This window comes from Acomys russatus, chromosome 26 (genome assembly GCF_903995435.1).
Source record: "Acomys russatus chromosome 26, mAcoRus1.1, whole genome shotgun sequence".
Classification (NCBI taxonomy): domain Eukaryota; kingdom Metazoa; phylum Chordata; class Mammalia; order Rodentia; family Muridae; genus Acomys; species Acomys russatus.
The window spans coordinates 12,202,246-12,224,424 of NC_067162.1; the positions used below are offsets into that span (position 1 = coordinate 12,202,246).

At 42.3% G+C, this 22,179-nt stretch overlaps 2 protein-coding genes across 3 annotated transcripts in view; one reads left to right on the top strand and one right to left on the bottom strand.

Moving 5' to 3' along the window:
* Itfg1 (integrin alpha FG-GAP repeat containing 1) overlaps positions 1-2,535 on the bottom strand; it is a 129,925-nt gene extending 127,390 nt beyond the window's left edge. The window contains exons 1-2 of the mRNA XM_051169049.1: positions 2,202-2,535; positions 347-419 (exon numbers count right to left, since the gene is read on the bottom strand). Of these exons, the coding sequence (XP_051025006.1) occupies positions 347-419; positions 2,202-2,406 (278 nt within the window). The 5' untranslated portion in view covers positions 2,407-2,535. The remainder of the gene's footprint in view (positions 1-346; positions 420-2,201) is intronic.
* Positions 2,536-2,678: 143 nt separating this feature from the next.
* Phkb (phosphorylase kinase regulatory subunit beta) overlaps positions 2,679-22,179 on the top strand; it is a 201,128-nt gene continuing 181,627 nt past the window's right edge. For both annotated transcript variants that reach the window (XM_051169047.1, XM_051169048.1), the window contains exon 1: positions 2,679-2,769. In XM_051169047.1, coding sequence (XP_051025004.1) covers positions 2,694-2,769 — 76 coding nt within the window. In that variant the 5' untranslated portion in view covers positions 2,679-2,693. The remainder of the gene's footprint in view (positions 2,770-22,179) is intronic.

Consider the following 22,179-nt stretch of genomic DNA (forward strand, 5'->3'; position numbering starts at 1 on the left):
GGGGTTCCCCTAACGACAGCCTGGACACGCTGCAACCCCTGTGGAGATGCTAGCTAAAATCAATGCCACCATCACAGGCAAGCTTGTGGGAACTTACTGGTGGAGTCCATTGGGATTTATTCTCCATCTATGGGTTGTATATATATATGTATATTTGTAAATAGATAGATGTAAGTATGTATATATTTATTTTTAACAAATTGCTTACTACTTAGACCTTAGAGCTAAAAATTTTGTGTCACAACCTACAGTTGAACAAAAATTATTTCAAATACAACCCAAGTTACTGCATAAATCATATCATAGTAAACATTAATATTTCCCCCAAATAATGATTTGTACTTACTTCAAGGATACCTTTACCTTGGGTTTAAAATAGGGTGCACTCTGATCTGCCAAAAAGACGATTAAGTCATTTCCTACAAGAAAGAAAGAAACAATTTTAGAAAAAAATGGTTTTTGGGAGTCATCAACTCAGTGCTTAACTTTCTGGGCAAAAAAACCAAACCAAACCAAAACAAAAACTTTCTGGGCAATGTTTCTATAAGAAAAGTTTTATTGTAATCTAATCAGACAGCAATGTCAAGATTACCTATTCTAATCAAATGGAACATAGGGAAAAGGAATTATGGAAAAGCAAATTTATTCAAGGCAAAATGAAACCATGGGATTGCATTAAGATGCAGACGGGTTAATTTAATGAGTTAGCTCATTAAAATATGAGTTACTATAAAGAACACACCTTCAACTATAGTATTCCGTACCGAGTATGAGACCCTGGCTTGACCTGGAGCAATACAGAAAACACACCTGCACAGCCTTATTCTGTGCTGTGCTGTGGTGAAGGCTTGTGCTTTCCCCATCCAATTAGCTCTTCCTTATATGAGGATGCTTATTTCACTACAGAGGTCATCACACCAATGGCCCAGCACTCCTACTACATACTCTTCTCACAAGTAACAAAGATACAATTCAACACATAAGCAGAAAAAGCAGAGCCCTCTAGGCAGCCCTCCTTCGCTTGCTATGGAGCTATCTTCCCACGTGGATTAGTTCACGGAACTCAATTAATGCTCATCTGGAGCACTGCTGGCTCAGAAGTGCTTAATCAAACACAGGGTATCTTTAAAGTGAAGGACATCCATGCATCCAGTTTGGATAGATTAGCTACAGGCTTGCAGCATTCTTGCAATGTAGGTAACCATTCAAATGGAGGAAAAGCATCAAGGTCTCTAAGAGGTTCTGGGGTGGTGCAAAGGGTCCTCAAAGGGCCTTGTCTGGACCCTGTCACTCAGCTCCGTGTCAGCTTTTAACTGTATTCGTGGTGTCGGTCCTTAACCAGCACCTAAGGGTGAATGCACTCTGTCGGCATCAGATCTTTTTGTAAGGCTTAACCTGGCTAATTGAACTTTCAAGAATGGCAAATTGTCAAAAAGAGATGATGTCGAAGACTACAGCAGCAATCAAATGAGGGAGGGCGAGATGTACTCTAAAGCCCAGGCAGCTCATGCTAGAGACGTCTGTAGTTTGAGGATGCACGGCCAAAGGCGACAGGCTTTCCTCAGTAGCTAACAACAGATGCTTGTGTGAGCCGCGCGGAGTTTGGTGCCTTTAAAGGTAGATGGATCTCGAGCGGGGCGTGATGGTGCACGCCTTTAATCCCAGCACTCGGGAGGCAGAGGCAGGAGGATCGCTGTGAGTTCGAGGCCAGCCTGGTCTACAAAGTGAGTCCAGGATGGCCAAGGGTACACAGAGAAACCCTGTCTCGGAAAAAAAAAAAAAAAAAAAAAAAAAAGGTAAAATGAAGGGCAGATGGATTGAGTAGATCTCCCCTACGAACAAACTGTCAATTTGCATCTTTTCCGAACAGTGGGCATTTAAGGGAAAGCAAATGCAGAGGCCAGAAACCAAGGTTTTTTTTTTTTTTTTTTTAGAACTTTTGTAGGTAGGAGACTATTCACCAGGTGAAGGCTACAAACTTTTGGGTGTAGGGAGTTTGGTGTGTTCCTAAGAACAGATTGTCAAACCGCGCGCGGGGTGACTGGGTCACGACCTGGGGTTGATAAACTGGTGAAAGCTGTCAAGGATGAAAATAAAAGGAGCGCAACAAGGCTGGGAAATGCGAGAAGGAGGGGAACAGGAACACGGGGGCGTGGGTACACCGGGAGGGGCAAACGGAGGGAGGGCCGGCAAGCACTGACTTTCCCGAAGTACGAAGAGGTCCGTCTGTTTGTCGGAGTTGAGGTCCCCGAAGGCCGCCAGGGTGCCCCAAGCCTCGGCCCCAAATAGCTCCGCGGTGACGTTGTGCAGAGCCCGCACTTGGCCAGGCCCAACGTTTAGCAGCGGGAGCCCCAAGAATAGGGGCGCCAGGAACGCCCAGGGGCTAGGCAGCAGGCCCGCCGCCATGGCGCCCTCGGCCCGGCCGGCCTCCGCCGCGCTTAACGGCAGCCGCAAAGCACCGTGCGACCGGCCGACCCAGAAAAAAGGCTCAGGGTGAGGGCTCAAGGGCAGCCCCTCGCAGCACTCTCACGCTCGCCCGGAGCTGTCCCTCTGACGACTAGGAGGCCAAGGAGCTAAGGCGACGTCGGCCTGGGAGCTCACTTCCGGCTGGTGTGCCTCCCGACAGTGTCGCGCGAGGGGGCGGGGCCGAGAGGGCGGAGTTGACAGGCAGCCGGGGCGGTGGGCATTGCGTGATGGCGGGGGCGGAGGGGCTCATGGCCGAAGTAAGCTGGAAGGTCTTGGAGCGAAGAGCCAGGTCCAAGCGCTCAGGTTTGACTGCCTGTGACAACAACCTTGCCCCTGCGGGGTACAGCGGGTGGTGCTCTTCCTCCAGTCCCCTGGAGGGAGGCAGGTGGGATCTGTCATGGGGATCAACTTGTGTCCCTAAAGTTGTCTTTAGGAGCAGTTAGGTGGCTCTGCCTGCCTGCCCTAGTTTTGTTCCTCTTGGCCTCACTCCCCACCCCCTGCACCTCCCTCATTTAGAAAACTTCTTTGTTTCTCCCCCAAGTTATTTCCTCTCCAAAGTTAGCAGCAAGCTGACTTTTGCAGAAAGTTAACCTCTGGAAATCAGGCAGTGACAAGTTCTTGGGGGAGGGAAGGGTGCCTGCCTACCACTTTTCTCGCTCTAAAAAAGTAGACCTTCGTTTTTTAGTGAGGTCCTAAAGACCTGACACCTACTCTTGTCATCTTTCAAATGTCCCATTCACATTCTTAAGTCATTTTGAGCCCCCGCCAGTTCTCTGTGTCAGAAAATCGAGGAAGACAGGGTCTGGACCACAGAGTAAGTTAGTGTACCGTTAGGGGTCACAATGTACTTGGCCTCTTCCCTAGCCAAGTGACCCTGGCAGCTGGAGTTTTCAATTGTGGTTCCCAGCCATGGAGGTCAGAAGAAGCCAACAGTGCAAGTGTCCTGAACTGACTTGTTCAAATTGCAAAGTCACTGATGACTGGTTAATAACTCCTCGGAGAGCCGGGATTGAAACTGCCTCTATAGAAACTGGATATAGTCTTGAGCAAAAAGTGTGTTCTTAAGCAACGAGAGGTGGTAGGATGACAGACCTTCAACCAAGAACCTTTCCCCTGTAAAACTTTGAAGAATTGAGAATGTCCTGTATTTGTTAAAGTAGTGCCAATTTCATTGTTTTAAGTCTTTTAAAAATTGTGTTTATTGGGGGTTGTAGTGGAACAACCACTTGAAATGTAAGAGAAAAAATTTCAAAAAGTAATTGACGTAACTTCACAGTCAGCACAGTTACCTGAAACAGTCATTGGGGAATATTTGTTTCCTACTTTTTCTTAATGTTTTTTTTTGTGTTATATGGAAATAGTGACTTGGTTACTAACAATATGGCTGTGGGAGTATAAAATTTATTATTAGGTTTTTCTTTCTGGGCAAAGAGAATAGCTTTCTTTGAGGGACTTGACCAATGCCCCTCCCCCCAAACATATTAGTAAGTCTATTTCCTCTCCAAGTCGTTGTTTTAATTAAACACATTCACAGCAGTAAGCATTGAAAACCTTGCTTTAAAAAAAAAAAAAAACCCTTACTTTTCTTAAGAAAATAACTTTTGTTTAAATTTACTATTGTCAAATGCCCTTCCTTAAACTCAGTCCTGTGTGTAGTCCTTACATGGAAAGTATCAATTTCAAATGTGCCTGTATGTTTATTTCATAAGAGTAGAATTTAGATAGAAGAAAAAAAAAAACCTGATAGCAGTTGGGGCAATTCTTTAAGATTAGTAGTTATGTTTGCAGTTTCTGATTTTTCTGACTTTGGGAAATACTGACAATAATCCTTGAGCCATATTATTTACTAATTGCTTACTACAAAGAATTAATTTGATTCTGTTTACAACTTTTAGAATGTATAAACAGCCTTGTTTGAAACATGAATTAATGTTTCTGGGATAGACTCCTCCTTAGAGTTCCTAGCATTGTTACATAGTAGCCTAGCAACTTTTCTCTATAAGAAAGGAAGCTACTAATGGAATGTTTCCTAGTAAGTGGATATTGTGTCTCTGTCTCTTCATGTAAGCAAACTTCATTTACCAAGTAAAGGAAATCAAATTCTCAAGTCATACAAGACAAACTAAGGTTATATGATGATCTCCAATTTGTTTTTGCACATTGCATCACGCTAATATCCGCTCACACTGCTTTCAATTAATCTAATGCTTATTGCTTCTAACCTTCACTAAACAGCTTTAAAATCGGTGTAGGTTAGCCTGCGACGCTTATGATAAGAATCAACAGTTTGAAATGGCCAACTCGCCCGCTGCAGCCTTCTCTCCACCCACTTTGTTAAGGGCTGGTAAGTGTACAGACCCCAAAAGGGTCAAATGACAATTTTCTATATCATTGTTTCTTAAGGTTGATGTCACTATATGCTGTTTCTGGTTTGTTTTATTTCCCCTTTGGTGGACCCAACTTTGATCATCGTTTCGCTTAGTGTTGGACCTATGTTTCCACTGTGTTTTGAATGTGTCTTGTAGTACACAAGGAAAGTATAGGGTGAATGCCCTGTCCTGACAATTGCAAGCTATGTGACCAAAGGCTGTTCCTTAGTGCCTAGGAACTTTAGTTGTCAAATGGACCTGTACTAATGATTTTTAAATGATTATTGTCCATTTTCCAGGTTTTGTAAATTGAGCTGTAGTGTACAGGAATGTGCAAGTGTCTCTGTAGTATGGTATAAATTGCTCGGGGTACATGCCCAGGTGGTAGGTTTATTTTTAGTTTCTTGACAACCCTTCAGCCTTATTTTCAAAGTGGCTGCATTAGTTTACACCCTCACTAGCAATTTATAACAGGCCCCTTTATTAACATTGAGAAAGCATATTTTTTTTTTCCATTTGTGATCTTGATAATGGCCGTTCTAACTGGGGTGAAATAGATTATCAGGGTAGTTTTCATTGCATTTCCAAGGATGTTGATGTCTTTTAAAAAGGGTTTCTCAGATATTTCTAATTCTTATTTTGAGAGCTTTACTCTTGTTTTGATCTGTAACCTATGTTTTACTTAGGTTGTTTTTGGAAGTTTAGTTTTTAAAGCTCTTAGTATATTTTAGTTAACTTAACAGTTTCATTGTTGGTCTTAATTTCCTATGCTATTCTGAAAACCTTTATGTATATGTTAAAGTGTACTTGTCCTTTGTCATCTAGCCGTTTCGGGATCAGGTCTTATATTGAAGTCTTTAATAGATTTTGGAATGTAGTTTCGTACAGGGTGAGATATGGGGATCTAGTTTCATTCTTCTACAAGGCAATGTCTAGGTTTTCTAACCATCATTTGCTGAAGATTCTGTCTTTTGTCTAATATAGATTTTTTATCTTTTAGTGAAAAACCAGGTAGTTTTAGTTGTGGGGCCTTCCATCTGGGTTCTCTATTTTATTCCACTGACTTACGTGTCTGTATTTGTGCCAACACCATTCTGTCTTTATTACTGTGGCTCTGTAGAATAACTTGAAATCAATTATCATGATGCCTCCTATATGAGTATTGCTTTGGTTCTACTTGGTCTTTTGTGCTCCCCAATAGATTTTTAAGATTGACTATTCACTGTCCATGAATGTTGGTGTTCCTTCTCAGATGGAAAGGTATGCTGTGACTCAGGAGGTCAGGGACCACAGAGCTCTGAGGTGGGACAGTGTCCCAAGGGGAGGGTATCCTGAGACACAGGAGCCCAGGGACCACACAGCTCTGAGAGGAAGTCTCCTCAGCAGAGGTGTTGCAGCCCTGAAGGAGACTATCTATGTCTGAGCTAGAGTGCTACAGTCTAGCAGCTTCTCTTCCCCACTCCTCTTCTTCAGTGTTGCAGATACAAGGGGAGCGCATTCCAACTCAGCTGAGGAGCTCTAGAGCCTCAGCCACGCTCTACTTCTTCCCTTCTTTGGTTCTTCTTCTGATGAGAGAGTCACACCGGAAAGCAAATCTCAAAAAAGGGATTGATTGTAAGGGATGAAATCCAAGGTTTGCAGGGATGAATCAAGGGTGGCTGGCTTTGTTCCTGATAAAGACAGCAGGGAACTAAATAGTAGGCAGACCTGTCCAGAATGGAGATTTCCAGGGTGAGGATTGGTGGGCTTTTAAGTCCTGAGCTTGGGGGAGCTCAGTGATTGGTGGGTTCTCCTGTTCAGGGATTGGTGGAATCTAGGCACTCCTCTACTTCAGGGCTGGGAATGACAGTTACAGCCCTTAGAAAATGATTTTTAAAAGGCCATTAAGAATTAAGGAAGTTGGGGCTGCTGGAGCTCATCAGGCAGGGTCTGGCTTCTTTTCTGCCTTGAGGGTTTACAAAGTTTACAAAAGGAGTCCACCTGTTGCTTGCTTGCATTTGCGTGAATAGCCAACAGTGAAGACTGTCCTTGAAATCTTGATTGGGATTGCATTGAGTCTCTAGGTTGCTTTTGGTAGGGTGGCCAGTTTTATAATATTGGTACTTCCAAGACACAAGTATAGGAAACCTCACCATGTTCTAGTGTCTTCCTATATTTATTTTTCCTGGGTCTTACGTTTTCTCTGGAGAGTTCTTTTCATTATCTTGGATAGGTGCATTCCCATGCATTTTACTTTTTGGTGGCTACTGTGAATGAGATCGTTTGATTTCTTTTTTAGTATGTTTGTCACTGATATACAGGAAGGCTATTGATTTTTGTGTGCTCATTTTCTAACCTGCCACTTTGCTGAAAGTATCAGTTCTAAAATAGTTTTGTTGGAGTTAGGAGTCCCATGTGTAAGATTGTATTGTTGGCAAAGAGTGATACTTTAGCTAACATCTTATACCTTTAATTGTCTCCTTTCTTCTTCCTCCTGGCTTACTGTTGTAGATAAGACTTCAATCACTATACTGAATTCAAATTAGATAGTAGACATTCTTGTCTTGCCTCTCATTGCATTGGGGATGCTTTGAGTTTTTCTCTACTTACTATGATGTTTGTTGTAAGTTTGTACTGTATATAGGCTTAGTTTTGTTGGGCTATATGCTCTCCATCTCTAGCCTTTCACATCATTTATCATGAAAAGGAGTTTGAGTCCCTTGAAAGTCTTGTCTGTGTCAGAGGTCAGAGAGGGTATTGGACCCCCTGGAAATAGAATTGTAGATGGTGAAGCTGGGTGTGGTGGCACACGCCTTTAATCCCAGCACTCTGGAGGCAGAGGCAAGTGGATCTCTGTGAGTTCCAGGCCAGCCCGGTCTACAAAGAGAGTTCCAGGACAGTCAGGGCTATTAGACAGAGAAACCTTGTCTCAAAAACACAAAAATCAGAAAACAAACCCACTCCCTAAACACATCAACTAAAAACAAACAAACAAAAAGAATTACGGATGGTGATGAACCATCCTGCAGATGATGAGAATTGAACCCAGGTTCCCTAGAAAAGCAACCAGTGTACTTAGCTGCCAAACCATCTTACCAGCCGTGATTACAAGTATTTTATTGAGACATTTTTGCATCTATGTTCATCTGGGAGACTGGTTTGTAATCTTTTGTTTTGATGCCAGGGTAATACTGGCTTCATAAAAAGAATATGGAGGCCCTCTTACATTTTCAGTTTTGTGAAATAGTTTGAATAGTATTAGTGAATTCTAAGTCAATTCTGCAGTAAATAAATGAGATTCTGTTCTGTTTTCCCCTACTCTCCCTTGGGAGATGTCTTATTGCTTTAAACTCATTGGTTATAGATCTGGTAAATTATTTGTTTCATCTTGGTTTAATTTTGGTGATTCATATGTGACAGGAATTTATTTCTTTTAGGTTTCTTGATTTGGAGGAATAAAAAAATTTAAAGTATTTCCTTAGGGCTTTCTGAATTTTATTGGCATTTGTTATGATGTCTTTTTATTTGTCTCCAATTTTCTTAATTTGGATTGTTTTTGTGTTGTTAAACAAGGGGTTTGTCAGTCTTGTTATCTTTTGAAAGAATCAGCTTTTCCTTTCATTGTCTGTGGTGTTGTCTCCCCCCTCGTCTTTCCCCCACCCGAAACAGGGTCTCACTGTGTCTTTCTGGCTGTCCTGCAACTTACTATGTAGACCATACTGCCCTTGATTTCCCAGAGGTCTGTCTGCCTCTCCTTCTCAGCTGCTGGGATTAAAGGCTTGCACCGCCACACTCAGCTTCTGTGTATTCTGTGTATTGATCCTGTGTATTCTTTCATGAATTTATGCCAGGATCTTAATTATTTCTTCTCATCTGCTGCTTAAGGGTTTGGTCTGCCCGTATTCCTTCCCCATTCCCAGAGGCCTTAGAGTGCATCATTCAGTTATTTATTTGATTTTGATTTAGGTGTTTCAGGTTATAAACTTCCCATTAAGAACAGTACTTATTGTGTTGCATAGTTTTAAAATATCCTGTTTTCAAGTTTATTTCATTTAAAAAAGAAAAAAAAATTTAATTTCTTGCTTGATTTTTTTTTCAGTGACCAATTTATTATTCAGTAGTGTGTTAACTTAATATCTCTATATTGGTATACTTTGTGCATTTTCCATAGCTTTTGATTATTGGCTTAATTCATTGTGATCTTATTATGTTATGTCACTTTTCCTGTACTTGTAAAGGCTTATTTTGTATCCTGAATTCAATTTGCCTGAAATACCTTTTTCCTGTCATTTTACTCCAAGTTAGTTCCTGTCATTGGAGGTAAATGTGTTTCTTAGATCCATAAAAAGGATCTTGTTTTTTATCCAGTCTGTTAGTCTGTGTCTTTTTAGGGAGGAATTGAGACCATTAATATTCAGTTGTTTTTTGAAAGATATGTGTTTCTGTCATGTTGATATTTTGGTTATTTTTCCTAGTTTGCCTTTGATTACTTGCCCTGATATTGTTTATTTGTCCCTTTGGCCTCTTGGGTGTGTTTATCCTTCTTTTCTCTCATACACTATACCATTTTCCTCTGTAGAGCTGCCTTAGTGTTCATAAATTTCTTTACGTCTATCATGGAAAGATTTTTATTGCTACGTCACTTACAAAAGGTAGACTTGCCTCGCTATTCCTTTCCAAGCCCTTTGGCTTTAAAACTGTCTAACAAGCAGTCAGCTTGCCTTTTCATGGGATGGGACCTTGTATGTCCCAGGCTTCGGGGTCCTTTCTCCATTTTGTGTTTTTAGTGTCTTAGCTATGATATGTCTTGAGGATTCTTTTTCTGTTCCGATCTGTTCTTGCTCTGTGGGCCTCTTGTGTTTGTAGAGAATCTATTTTTCAAGAGTTAGGAAACTTAGGATTTTATTGAAAATATTTTCTATGCCTTTTCCTTGCAATTTTTTTTCCCTTCTGTGCCCAGATTTGTAGATTTGGTCTTTTCATGTGTACCAAAGCATGTTCCGTTCATGGGTTTTTAAAAATTGGGTCATTTTCCTGTGGATGAACAACTGAGCACCGCTGCCTTATCTTGTAGGCCTTGAGCTTCTGTCTCGGTTCACCTGCCTGGGATGCTTTCCCCTGGCCTTCTTCCTTGACGAATTGAAATTTTGCTTTGCGTTTTCTTCAGTAATCTTCCTATCTATCGAATTCAATTTTCATATCTTTCATTGTCTTTCTTACTTCATTTACCTATTTGTATTTCTTGGACTTCAGTTTTTCTCCTGTTCTCTCTTGATTTGTTCAGATGTTAGTGTCCTCTTTAGATTCTTTGAACTTTTGTAACTGTTCCTTTACATTCTATGTGTTTGATTTCATCGTACTTGTCCTCTTTGGGGACCATTGTTATGATATTGGTACTTTTGTGAGGATCAATCTGTCTAGTTCGTGTGTGCGCGCGCGCGTGTGTGTGTTGCTTTTGTTTTTCCAATGAGATGTGCATATGGAGTAATATTGTTGGTTGTGGTTTTGCTGTTTGTAACTAGCTCACTGAATCAAGCCCAGACATGGGAGGCTGGAGAAGAGCAGATGGGATGAGGTAAGGGCAGCCTTACTGGTCCTGCCTGGGCTGCTTGTGTAGCATCAGCTGAAGAGGCAGAAGAGGCAGTTGGAATAGACGGACTGCTTTACAACATCCATGCATGGCCATGTCTTATGTAGTGGTTGGGTAGGAGGGAACTGTGGGGCAGATGAAAGGTCAGGGTAAAGGGTTGCCTTCCCAGGTCTTCACTAGGTCTAGCCACATTTGCTGGCTCAACTGGAGCAGGCTCCTGGCGCAGGAAGGCGGTCATAAGTATAGGGACTACCTTAGCTGATGCTTGTTCAGCCAGTTCTCTTTTGTGGTGGTCCTGCTGGAGCAGGTTTTTGGGGATGGCAGAGGTCATAGGCAGTAATAGCCTTCCTGTCTAGGTCTCCCCTAGCCTGGGCCATGCGTGGAGGTTTGGCTGGCGCATGCTCTCAGCTCAGAGAGGGGTAGCATCTGATAGGAGTGGAAGGATGCTTGCCTGTGTCCAGTTTTCGTTTTTCACTTAGCATTTTTTATAGATTTATTTTTATTATTTTTAATTATGTGTTTATGTCTCTCTGTCTCTGTCTGCCCCCCCCACTGCCTGTGTGTGTGTGTGTGTGTGTGTGTGTGTGTGTGTGTGTTTGTGTTTGTTTGTGTGGCTGTGTGCATGTGAATGCAGGTGTGTGTGTGTGTGTGTGTGTGTGTGTGTGTGTGTGTGTGTGTGATGTGCTTTCTCATTTCACCTTTATGTAGGTTTCTGGCACTGAGCACAGACTGACAAGCTTCCACAGGGTATGCCTTTGTCCCCTGAACCATCTCACTGACCACTGGTCTTTTGTCAGTTTATTGGTTGGGTTTTTTTGGTTTGTTTGTTTGTCTTAGTTTTTAAGCAACAGGTTCTGTTATTTATGTTGGCCTTCCTACTTAGGAGTGAAAAGCTTTTTTTTTTTTAGTTTTTTGAGACAAGGTTTCCCTATGTAGCCTTGACTGTCCTGGATTCACTTTGTAGACCAGACTAGCCTGGAACTCACAGCGATCAGCCTGTCTCTGCTTCCTGAGTGCTGGGATGAAAGGCGTGCACCCCCATGCCCGGCAGGAGTGAAAATCTTTAATGACTAAATTTACTCATTACTTGAAGGGAAATGGAATTCTAAAGAAAGTAGAATTATACTTTCACATTACACAAAGTATTTGAAAGTAGCAGACCGGAAACTTTTATTAAATCAAATGCATCAAGAAGCAAAGTAGAAAACCACGAAGCTTCAGTATTCTCCGTTTCACACACCAGTTCCTTCACTATTGCTTTGAATATTTGCATTTTGATGAGATTTGTTTCACAGAAATTTACAAGGTTATAAAGGAATTTTTATTTTTTAAAATAATATCTCAGTTAATTTGCTTCTGTAAGGTACTTATTTAAAACCTGCATTTGTGTTTGAAATTGTGTGCTTTACATTATCATCGTTTCATGGACATTGTCTTTGCAAGAGAATTCTTTATTGCATGTTTATATTAATAACCTGCTTGACGCATGCCCCAAGGAGGGGGAGCGTCACATTCTGCAGTTGCATGTCTAGCATGTACGGTTTGTGTTGGAATCATCTGGGCTCCAAGGGATTTGGTAGTCCCATGCTTCCTGTTCCTTGTGTCTAACACAAACAGCCCCTCATGTGCTGCCTCCTCTCCATTCCAGAATGTTTTCTCAGGGGACATCCCATGGTCCTGGCTTGGGGACAGAAACATAGTTCTATTCTGTCACCTTCAGAACCTTAGGAGTTTCCTAATTTTTTTTTTAGGGACTTTATTCAAGTTAGACTAAACTAAAATTCATTTCATTGATAAAGGAAAGAATTTCAGGCCTTAGTAGTTTAAAGCAATAGTTGCAGATTCTATTAAATGCAGTTTAATGTAGACTTCAAGCATGAAGGTAAGGAGCAAAGAAAGCCAGGAAGATACCCCTGAGAGCACGGACATGGACTGCGGGGTGGGGGGGGCAGTGTGTGGAGTGGGGGGTGCAGAGCCAGGAGTTGGGGCGGGGATGGGGTGGAGGGGGGTGGTTGCAGAAGCAGAAAGTTGGCTTCTCAAGGGGGAGTCACAAGTAATCACAACTCAGTGCCTGTACAGGCTCCTCAAGGGAGAGCTGCAGAGAGGAAGTCAGGCCAAAGTATGGGTAGGGCTTCACCATGAGAAAATCACAGAAAGTAAGACATACCAAAATGTAGGAGCAGGCTGTGCAAGAGAGAGTTGACATTAATTACCTTGGCATTTAGCCACATATGCCATTTTAGTGGTTCTCAAGTTGCATGTCAAAAAGTTTCTGAGAAAAAAAATACTCTTCTTTCCTGGTGAGAGAGCTTTTAAGATGGCTTGAAGGATATCTTAGATGGTATCTTAGTTTGCCTTATATTCCTATCATAAAGACTGAAAGCACCTTGGGGCACAAAAGGTTTATTTCCTCTTGTCTGTCACCGAGAGAAATCAAGCAGGGCAGGAATCTGGAGGCAGGAACTGAAGCAGACATCACAGAGGAAGGGTACTTCCTGGTTTGCTCCCCATGGCTTGCTTTGCCTGTTTTCTTCGCCTCTGACACCTGCCCAAGGGTGTCGCTGCCCACCGACAGTGGCTAGGCCTCCTACACCAATTGTTAATTAAGAAAATACCTGAGAAACTGACCAACGTAAATCAGGAAGCATCTCAAGTAGGGGACTCTGCTTGTTTCACGTTGGGAAACAACTAGCCCCCAAAGATGGAATTAAATTCTGTTAGAGTAAATCAAGAAGCCACTAAAGGTATCCAAATGGCTTATTACATGTGAGATTACTAGAAAGCCATACATTTATTGGTTAAAAAGATGACAGGCTTACACAATTGTTACTTATGCTGGATCAGTTCCTGTTTGCTGCTGGTGAGAGACTAATACGAGACCTCAGAATGACAAGTCCCTTTCCTTCTCATTACCAATGTTTTTCTGTCTTTCTGACTTATTGGTATCTTCAACATCCCTGGGTCTCCGTGGCAACTCTGGCTTCACCTTCAGGGGGTTTTGCAGTGGTCTCTTAGGGACTCCTTGCCATTTTACAGAAGGGTTCCCCCCGCCCCTGCCTCAGTATAAGGCTTTCTCTTTGACATGCCTTAGGTAGGGTGTTAGGTAGCAGTTACACAAGGTTCACATCCTAATCGGTGTATATGTGGGTTCGTCAGCTGTACTCAAAGTTGGCAGTGCCTCTGGATGGCTGCCTTAGTGTCTGCTCTGCAGGGCTTTGTGGGATTGCCTAGCTGGCTAGGATGTATCTCTTTGCCGTGAAGGGATTGATTGGAGTCTCTTAGTGCTTCCTGTCTGGTGGCAGGATTCTCGTCAGTTTTGCTGCGAAGGACCAGGTAAACAAAGCTCCTCTGTTGTGGCGGTGGAGACAGAATTTCCATCAGTGTCTGAGGATGATATAGGGGGGCCAGGCTGCAGTAGCAATGACAAACGTGTTCCTTTCATGGTTTGAGGGACAGGTGGGGACTAGGGTAGACCCTAGTTGAGGCCCAACCAGTTTTAAGTGCTGTTGAATTAAGTTTCTTTGAATGGCCTGCCTCATGGCCAAGCTTCTCAGGATAGACTGAGGACCAATTGATCTGGTCCTTTAAGTATTGGGGAAGAGGGGATGGGAGGCACCTAATTGCTTCTTGGAGACCTGAGAAGCTAATTTGCTCCTTAGGTGTGGCTTGGGTACATCTCAAGGCCACAGTAGAATTTGTGGGCAGCTTGGCAGGTTTTAGAGACTGAATGCCTATTTGTACAAATATCAGCAGACTCAGCCCTCAAGGCGGGCTGCCTGAGTGCAGGTGGGGACTGCAGAAAGGTAGGTGTTTCTCCACCTGCATTTTCAGATGAATAGCTGTGGCAGCTAAATCTTGCCACTTCTAAAAACTATGGTATCTTTCCAAGGGTGTGATTGAAACTCTCCTTATTTTGATATATGTCCCATTTTTAGTCTTTCAAAAATACTCATCATTGGTTTTTAATTCAGTAAAAGCTTTTTTTCCACATCATTAATAACTTCATACAGTAGTCATCCTTTTTGGCCTTTAACAATTCAAGATTTAGCTCAGGAACAAATTTTGCAAAAGCATGGAGCTTGGTTGTCGAGATAAACACACTGTTACCTGGGTTATATATCAAGATTCATCACTCCAGCTGGCTGTAGAGACTGTACTAGGGAGGTGACCTTTATCATAAATATTTTATCTTCTAGGTAGATATTGAAAACATATTCCTATTCTTACTGTGTTTCTTTCTGTCTTCTAGCAGTTGCATCATTGAGGAACTTTATATAAATTTTGAAATAGTTTTTCTGGCAGTCATATCATTGTCGATTGATTCTAAATAACCAAGAGTGTGCATGTATTGGTAAATTGTCACGGTCTATTTATGTTCATTAAGAAGCTGGCTCTGCAGGTGTGGCCTTCTCCTTCCCATTTCAGATGCCAGCACGCTTGTCTTAGAGTGTCCTCCTGCACTCCTCCTCCGGGGACAGGCGGGCCCTGGCTGCTTAGTAGAGGAGGAGAATTTAATAGCAGCTCAAGACTAAAAACACCGTGTCAGCCGGGCGCGGTGCGCACACCTTCAATCCCAGCACCTGGGAGGCAGAGGCATGTGAGTCTTTGTGAGTTTGAGGCCAGCCTGGTGTACAAAGAGAGTTCCAGGATAGCCAGGGCTATTACACAGAGAAACTCTGTCTAGAAAAACCAAAACAACAGCAACAACAACAGCAACAAACTGTCATTGAGAATAACAAGAATGTGAGCTATTTCCAAGAAGTTACAGTTGATTTCATTTCACAGTATAAAAATGCCTGTTATAGGAAACGGAGATGGAAGCTCGTCCATGGAGAAAAAGCTCCATGGGGAACTCTGGCTGACTGCCTCAACCTCCCCAGTTGATTGCTGCTGCATGCGGACCTTCATTTGATATTTAAATTGTTAAGGCTATTACCTTTTATTTGTGTTAAATTGCTTTTAAGTGGTTCATTGATAACAAGGATGTTTCATCTTAATCATTAACAAGCTTTCATAAACATTATAGAGCTATTTAAAGTTTGAACTTAATTTCCTAGTTTAAATACTTGCTTTGTGGACTTTTTAATGGGAATTTTAAATCTGTTTTCTATAACTGTTCACATATTATTCTTTGGTTACATAATTTTATTTTTCTGAAAATAAACAGTGAGGCCCAATTAATTACGACTTGATTCTAATTTTTAATAGACTTTCAGCTTTGATTATAGTTGAATATTAAAGAAATAAAAAGCTATTTATGGCTTAGAATTTTATCAGCAAACTATCTTGTTCTTATTTTAATGTAATATGTTAATGAACATTGACCCCACCATTCATATCTAATTTACAACTTATATTTTTTTATTTTTAGAACTTTACATTTTTTTTTTTTTAGAACTTTTCCTTTTAAATATTTTTAAAAATTTTTTTCTTTTCTTTGCATCTCTGATGTCACTGCCTTAATTCAAGCCTTTATTCCTAGGACTCACTGTCTTTTACTACCAACAGGCTTCTCTTTATAAAATGTGGCTCGTTCAACCCACTGGCTCTCTGTTAACTATAGGACAAAGTGTAAACTTGCAACCTGCTGCTTGGCATCTTCAGGTCTTAGACTGCTGGATGCTTTCCCAGTATCTTGAATGGCTTCTACACCTTTACCATGAGGGGCCTTCTCTATTAAATAGTCTTCCTCTGTAAGCTTGGTACACACCATAATCTTTTATTCTGCTCCGTGATTTGTCTCCCGTATTTCTTGATAACACATTCTCTACATCTGGCTTTCTTTTTTTTTTTTTTTTTTTTATTAATTTATTCTTGTTACAGCTCAATGTTTATCCCATCCCTTGTATCCTCCCATTCCTCCCCCCCCCCCATTTTCCCATTATTCCCCTCCCCTATGACTGTTCCTGAGGGGATCACCTCCCCCTATATATTCTCTTAGGGTATCAAGTCTCTTCTTGGCTACCTGCTGTCCTTCCTCTGAGTGCCACCAGGTCTCCCCCTCCAGGGGACATGGTCAAATGTGAGGCACCATAGTACGTGAGAAAGTCATATCACACTCTCCACTCAACTGTGGAGAATATTCTGACCATTGGCTAGATCTGGGAAGGGGTTTAAAGTTTACCGCCTGTATTGTCCTTGGCTGGTGCCTTAGTTTGAGCGGGACCCCTGGGCCCAAATCTGCCTATCATATTGTTCTACTTGTAGGTTTCTAGGACCCTCTGTATCCTTTTATTTTGCTATTCTCCCATGCGTCTCTCATTTAGAGTCTCAATAGGATGCCTTTCCCTCTGTCCCAGTTTCCTGGTAAGTGAAGGCTTTCGTGGGACATGCCCCTTGGGCTAGTATGCGGATATAAGTGAGTATATACCATTTGATTCTTTCTGCTTCTGGGTTAACTCACTCATTATGATCATTTCTAGCTCAATCCATTTATCCACAAATTTCGGGAATTCCTTGTTTTTAATAGCTGAGTAGTATTCCTTAGTGTATATGTACCATAGTTTCTTTATCCATTCTTCTACTGAGGGACACTTAGGCTGTTTCCATGTTCTGGCTATTATGAATAAGGCTGCTATGAACATGGTTGAGCAAATTTTCTTGTTGTGTGCTGGAGCATCTTCTGGGTATATTCCTAGGAGTGGAATAGCTGGGTCTTGAGGAAGCCCTATTCCCATTTTTCTGAGATAGCACCAGATAGATTTCCAAAGTGGCTGTACTAGTTTGCATTCCCACCACATCTGGCTTTCAATTTCTACTTGTTTCCATGACAGTTTTCACATGATTCTTTTATATTGGTTGTCGTTGCACTGATGTTATGTAATGACTTACATGTTTTGTTTTCTAGGCTGTGAAACTCTTCAGAGTTAGGGCATAGATGCATTGTACTTTATAAATCAAAAGCATATAAATAATCACTTAGCTTTGGTTTCTTTGTCAAAGAAGTGGATTGATTTCTGGTCTTTGATTAGATTCCAGTGATCCCCCTGTCTGTTTCTATGCCAATACCATGTAGTTTTTATTATTATTACTCTGTAGTACAGCTTGAAATCAGGGATGGTGAACCACCAGAAGTTCTTTTATTGTATAGGATTCTTTTAGCTAAAGCCTTTGACCCAAAACTTGTCCTGCCTATAAGATGTTCAGGGACAGAAATAGAGCAAAGATCGAGGGAATGGCCAACCAAAGACTGGCCCTAGTTGGACCCACCCCATGGGAGAAAACCAATCCCTGACACTATTAATGATATTCTGCTATGCTTGTAGACAGAAGCCTACCAATAATTCCTCTGAGAGGCTTTACCCAGCAGATGATGGACACAGATGCAGAGACCCACAGCCAAACCTTAGACAAAGCTTAGGGCCTATGGAAGAATTGAGGGAACCATTGAAGGTGACAGAGGGGTCAAGGACTCCACAAGAAGACCTACTGAGTCAACTAACCTTGGCCCATGGGGGCTCACAGAGGCTCAACCACCAACCAAAGAGCATGCATGGACTGGTCCTAGGCCCTTTGCACACACATAGCAGATGCCCAGCTTGGTCTTCCTGCAGGTCTCCCAACAACTGGAGTGGCGCCCCTCTCTGACTCTTATGCCTCCTTTTGGATCCTGCTCCCCTCGCTGGGCTGCCTCGTCTGGCCTTAATGGGAGAGGATATGCTTAGATTGCAGAGATTTAATGTGCCAGGGGTGTGAGGTTGGTACCCATGAGGGATCTCTCCCTTCTCTGAGGAGAAAGGAAGAGAGGATGGGGAGAGGGAGGTGTGAGGGAGAGACTGGGAGGAGAAGAGGTGTTGCAATCAAGATGTAAAGTGAATAAATGAATAAATAAATGAATGATGTAGGGGTTAGGGGATATGCCTGTGTGTGATTTATAGACATAAGAACCTAAGTGTGGATCCACAGCGCCCACATAAAAGCCGAGGTCAGTGGCGTGCCTCTCTAACCCCAGTGCTGATAAGACGGAGAAAACTGGAGCCCCAGAGGTCACTGGCCAGCCATCCTACTGAGTCTATGAAGTCCCTGTTCAGTGAGAGCCTATCTGAAAAAACCAGACAGACACCAATTGAGGAAGACATCCCCAGTATCATCCATTGCTGGCCTCCCACACATGTGCTGGCCCATATGCATGTGCATTCATGAAATCCCCCTACCCACTCACAGGAACACATGTGTCATGCACTAATGCCCTCCCAACGATAGGGTCTCATGACTTTTACCCTTCACTTAAAACATGTTTTGATTTTTTTCCCCTAAAAGGTGAAGTGGAAGAAGTCTCTTAAATTAGTTATTAGCATTGTTGTCAAAACTTGCCACCAGTAGCAGTTTTTATTTTGTAAAGTGGCCAGAACTGTTTGATTGGCCTTGTCTGTCACAGTGTAGAAATCCCGTAAAATAACAAGGAATTTGAACATGACATTTTAATATAAGGAATCTGATAGCGACGGAAGTCAAATGACACTCTTAAGTGAGGTGGGGGAAATTAGCCCCCGGAAAGCTTGGGATCTAGATAGCTTCCTCTTACCTCATCCCGGATATGCTTCTACATGACAGCTAGTTCTGGAAAGCCTCAAGCACAGTGCTGAGTAATGTACTGGCGAGCTGTGTCATGGTAGACTTCTTCCAAACGGAGCTTAGAATCCTTTTGTATTTAACTTCTGAAAAGCCGCGCTGTTTTATATTTTGCACATTGCATCTTAAATTTTCTGAGTTGGAAATAAGATGAGCTAAGATCTTGGTAAACGGGAGGACCCTCAGGTAAAATGGTAGCGGAAACAGCTTTGCTTGTCAGGCTGAAGTACACAGCAGAGAGTAGGGAAGAGCACAAGTGTTTTAGAATCTACTATTTCGGGGGTAAGAGCTGTGCGGCCTTGGGAGCAGGCTATATGTTGTCTTTGTTTGAAAAGAAAATTTCTAGTATTGAAAGAAATGCTGGTATAAAGCAAAAGTAACCTAGCAAGCTGGTTTTTGTTAGTTGTTGTTGTTTTTTTTTTTGGTGTGTGTGTGTGTGTGTGTGTGTATGTGTGTGTGTGTGTGTGTGTGTGTGTGTGTATGTGTAAGAGGTGCCCTTCAATTCAAATGTAGGCGCCAGCACACTGGGGTGGAAAGTGTGCTCAGTTTGTTTCCTGATGCAGGTGGTGACTGTCTCACTCCATTGATGGGAGCCCAACCTCACAGCTGGACTCAGTTTGCTGATTTGCTTTGGCAGCACAGAGGGGAAGGGCCCGGCAGGGAAGTGTTGGAGTGCGCAGGCTTGAACAGCATGCCTGTGCTTGAGAGTTACAAAGATGGAGTTTAGGAAATGTTGGCCCTCGGCAGCCTACCTATCTTTGACAGAAAAAAAGTTTCTTACATTGTGAATCTGTCATTTTTATAATAAGAAATAAGACATGTACGGAAGACTGAAATGATTGATGACATCATTCATCTCCATTTTTCTTTTACTGGAAACAGAGAAATAAAACCATGTTCCAATGTTTAAGTTGTAGACTTTGAAAAATTTACCAAAACTCCACTTACAGTCTTTAAAATGGAAATAATAGTATCAACTTATTAGGATTATGAGGGTTAAATGAAATCAGAATTACAAAGCTCTTAATACTAATGATAAATGCTCAAGTAATGGTATTTTCTTTTATTCTGATACTGGTAAGAATGAGGCTAGATAGAAACAGTGTAAAATTAAGAGGCCGTGGACGAAAAAGAATGGAGTCAAAGAACCAAGAAGCTCCCAACACCTCGGAGAGGAAAATTGTCCACAGAGACTGTCTACCTAGAGCTCCCTGTGCTTGCTCAGGGCTAGGGTGGCTTATGACCTTTAAGGTTTAGCAGTGATCTCAGGTTCTGAAAGCCATCTGTGTGCACTTGGGCCAGAATGGCTTGTGACCTTTCCACTGCCACACACGTCTCAGATTCCTACAGCCAGTGGTACCTCCCTCTGCCCAGAATGATGAATCTTGACATTGCTCTCTCACCCATTGTGTTTGGCAGCACCCTTGGAGCTTTTTAAATCTTTAAAGTTTACTTTTAAAATGTATTTTATGAGCAATGTAAAAAAAAAAAAAGAAAAAAAAAAAAAAAAGAAAGCAGGAGGTCGGGGCTCTTAACTTTCAGGGATGTCACTTGGGAGCCACCAAAATTCTAGATGTGTGTATGAGCAACTTGCTTTTTAGAAATCCACGTCCTCTTCCTATTCACTTACGTGCCTAAGAGCTATGTAAAAATCTTCAGTAGGTTCCAACTCTGCTTCCTGCTGGCTTCTCCTGAAATCCCTTTCTGTAGCTAGCAATCAGCTTTGCCTGAGTAAAGGTCACTGACAAGGAAGTGAGCTCTTTGGGCTACCAATGGCCACATGTAGCTCTGTCTTTGTCCCTGAAGCCATTGACAGTAATGCTATTATTATATTATTCTTTGCCCCTTTCAGCTTTTTAAAATTAAAAATTTAAATTATGTTTGTACTCTGCATAGAGTGTTTAATATTGATAAGCATGGTGTTCTGAGTGTATTGATAGACTAGTGTCTAAAATAATAAACATACATCTCTGGAATTGGTTCTGCTCTTCACTAGCTCTCGGGTGGATTTATTTTATAAAACTAAGACCTTTCTGCCTTAATGTATGGTCCTCAGTGCTTGACTGTCAGGGGAGTCAGAGAAGAACACTGTCTAGGGGTTTTGAGGCTTGGTTGAGTACTTTTAAGGCTTACAAGACAGACAGGTTGACTGAGATTGTGTAGAGCTGGTTCGGTAAGGACAGAGACGCAGACCTGTTAGCACAGGGATGCAGTGCTCGTGGAGCACACTTTCATCATGACATGTCACTCTTGATATGTGAGCTGTTTGCTTGGTTCATGGCTGGATTTTCCTGAGAAAACGAAGCTGCTGTATTGACTGCTAACATTCATTCTTCCTTCCCCTCTCTTCTCTCATTTTTCTGTAACATAGAACACTACTGAAGAAGACTGGGACTTCTTAAAATGTAGATTATGATTCAGCAGGTCTTGGGTAAAACCTGAGATTCTGCAGTACTAGCGGCCCCAGCAAAGCTTTTGCTGCTGTTAGCAGTTACTAGAGCAGAGCTTGTGTTCTGTGTGTACTAAAAAGTCAGGCTTGGCCACCCGCCCTCAAAGGAAAAGAGCCAAATTAACTGTGAAAAGGAAGAAAAGAGTTATTTAATGTGGCCACATTGGCAGGAGAGACAGAGATCTAGTGACTCCCCATGTCCCCACGTTCTGGGTCATGACTTAAGGTGTCAGTAAGTGTAAGTAGGTGGCTAGAGGTGTACATGCCTAAGCAATTCTGGTCAAGCCTGTCACCATCTGGCTCCAGTCTTTTCTGCTAGATCCTCCGACGAGTCACCAGCACTGCGTGACTATCTTTCTAGGAGACAAAGTCCCCAAGGCCGGCACAGGACTCTGGCCTTTTCCCAGCTTGATTTCTGAGCAGTTCCAGTTTCCTGGAGGCACAATGGTCTGATAGCAAAAGTGAGGCTGTTCTTTTCAGAATAGCCTCCTGGCCTGCTTTTTAGGAGCCAAAGTCTGCCTGTGATGCACATTTGCTAAGCCTTTCCTTGTAGCCTCGTCTCTTCTGTGTCTTTTATATGGAGTGTGTAGATCTTGGTACCACAAATAAGCATCCTCAAGTTCCTAATCTTGAACTCAGTCTGTGATAAATATGTCATCACCTGCAGTCCTCTTTTCCACTGGACACAGCCCCACTGCTGCTCTGTAGCCACTTTTCATTGCTTCCGTTGGTTCCTCAGTCTACTGTTGACCTTG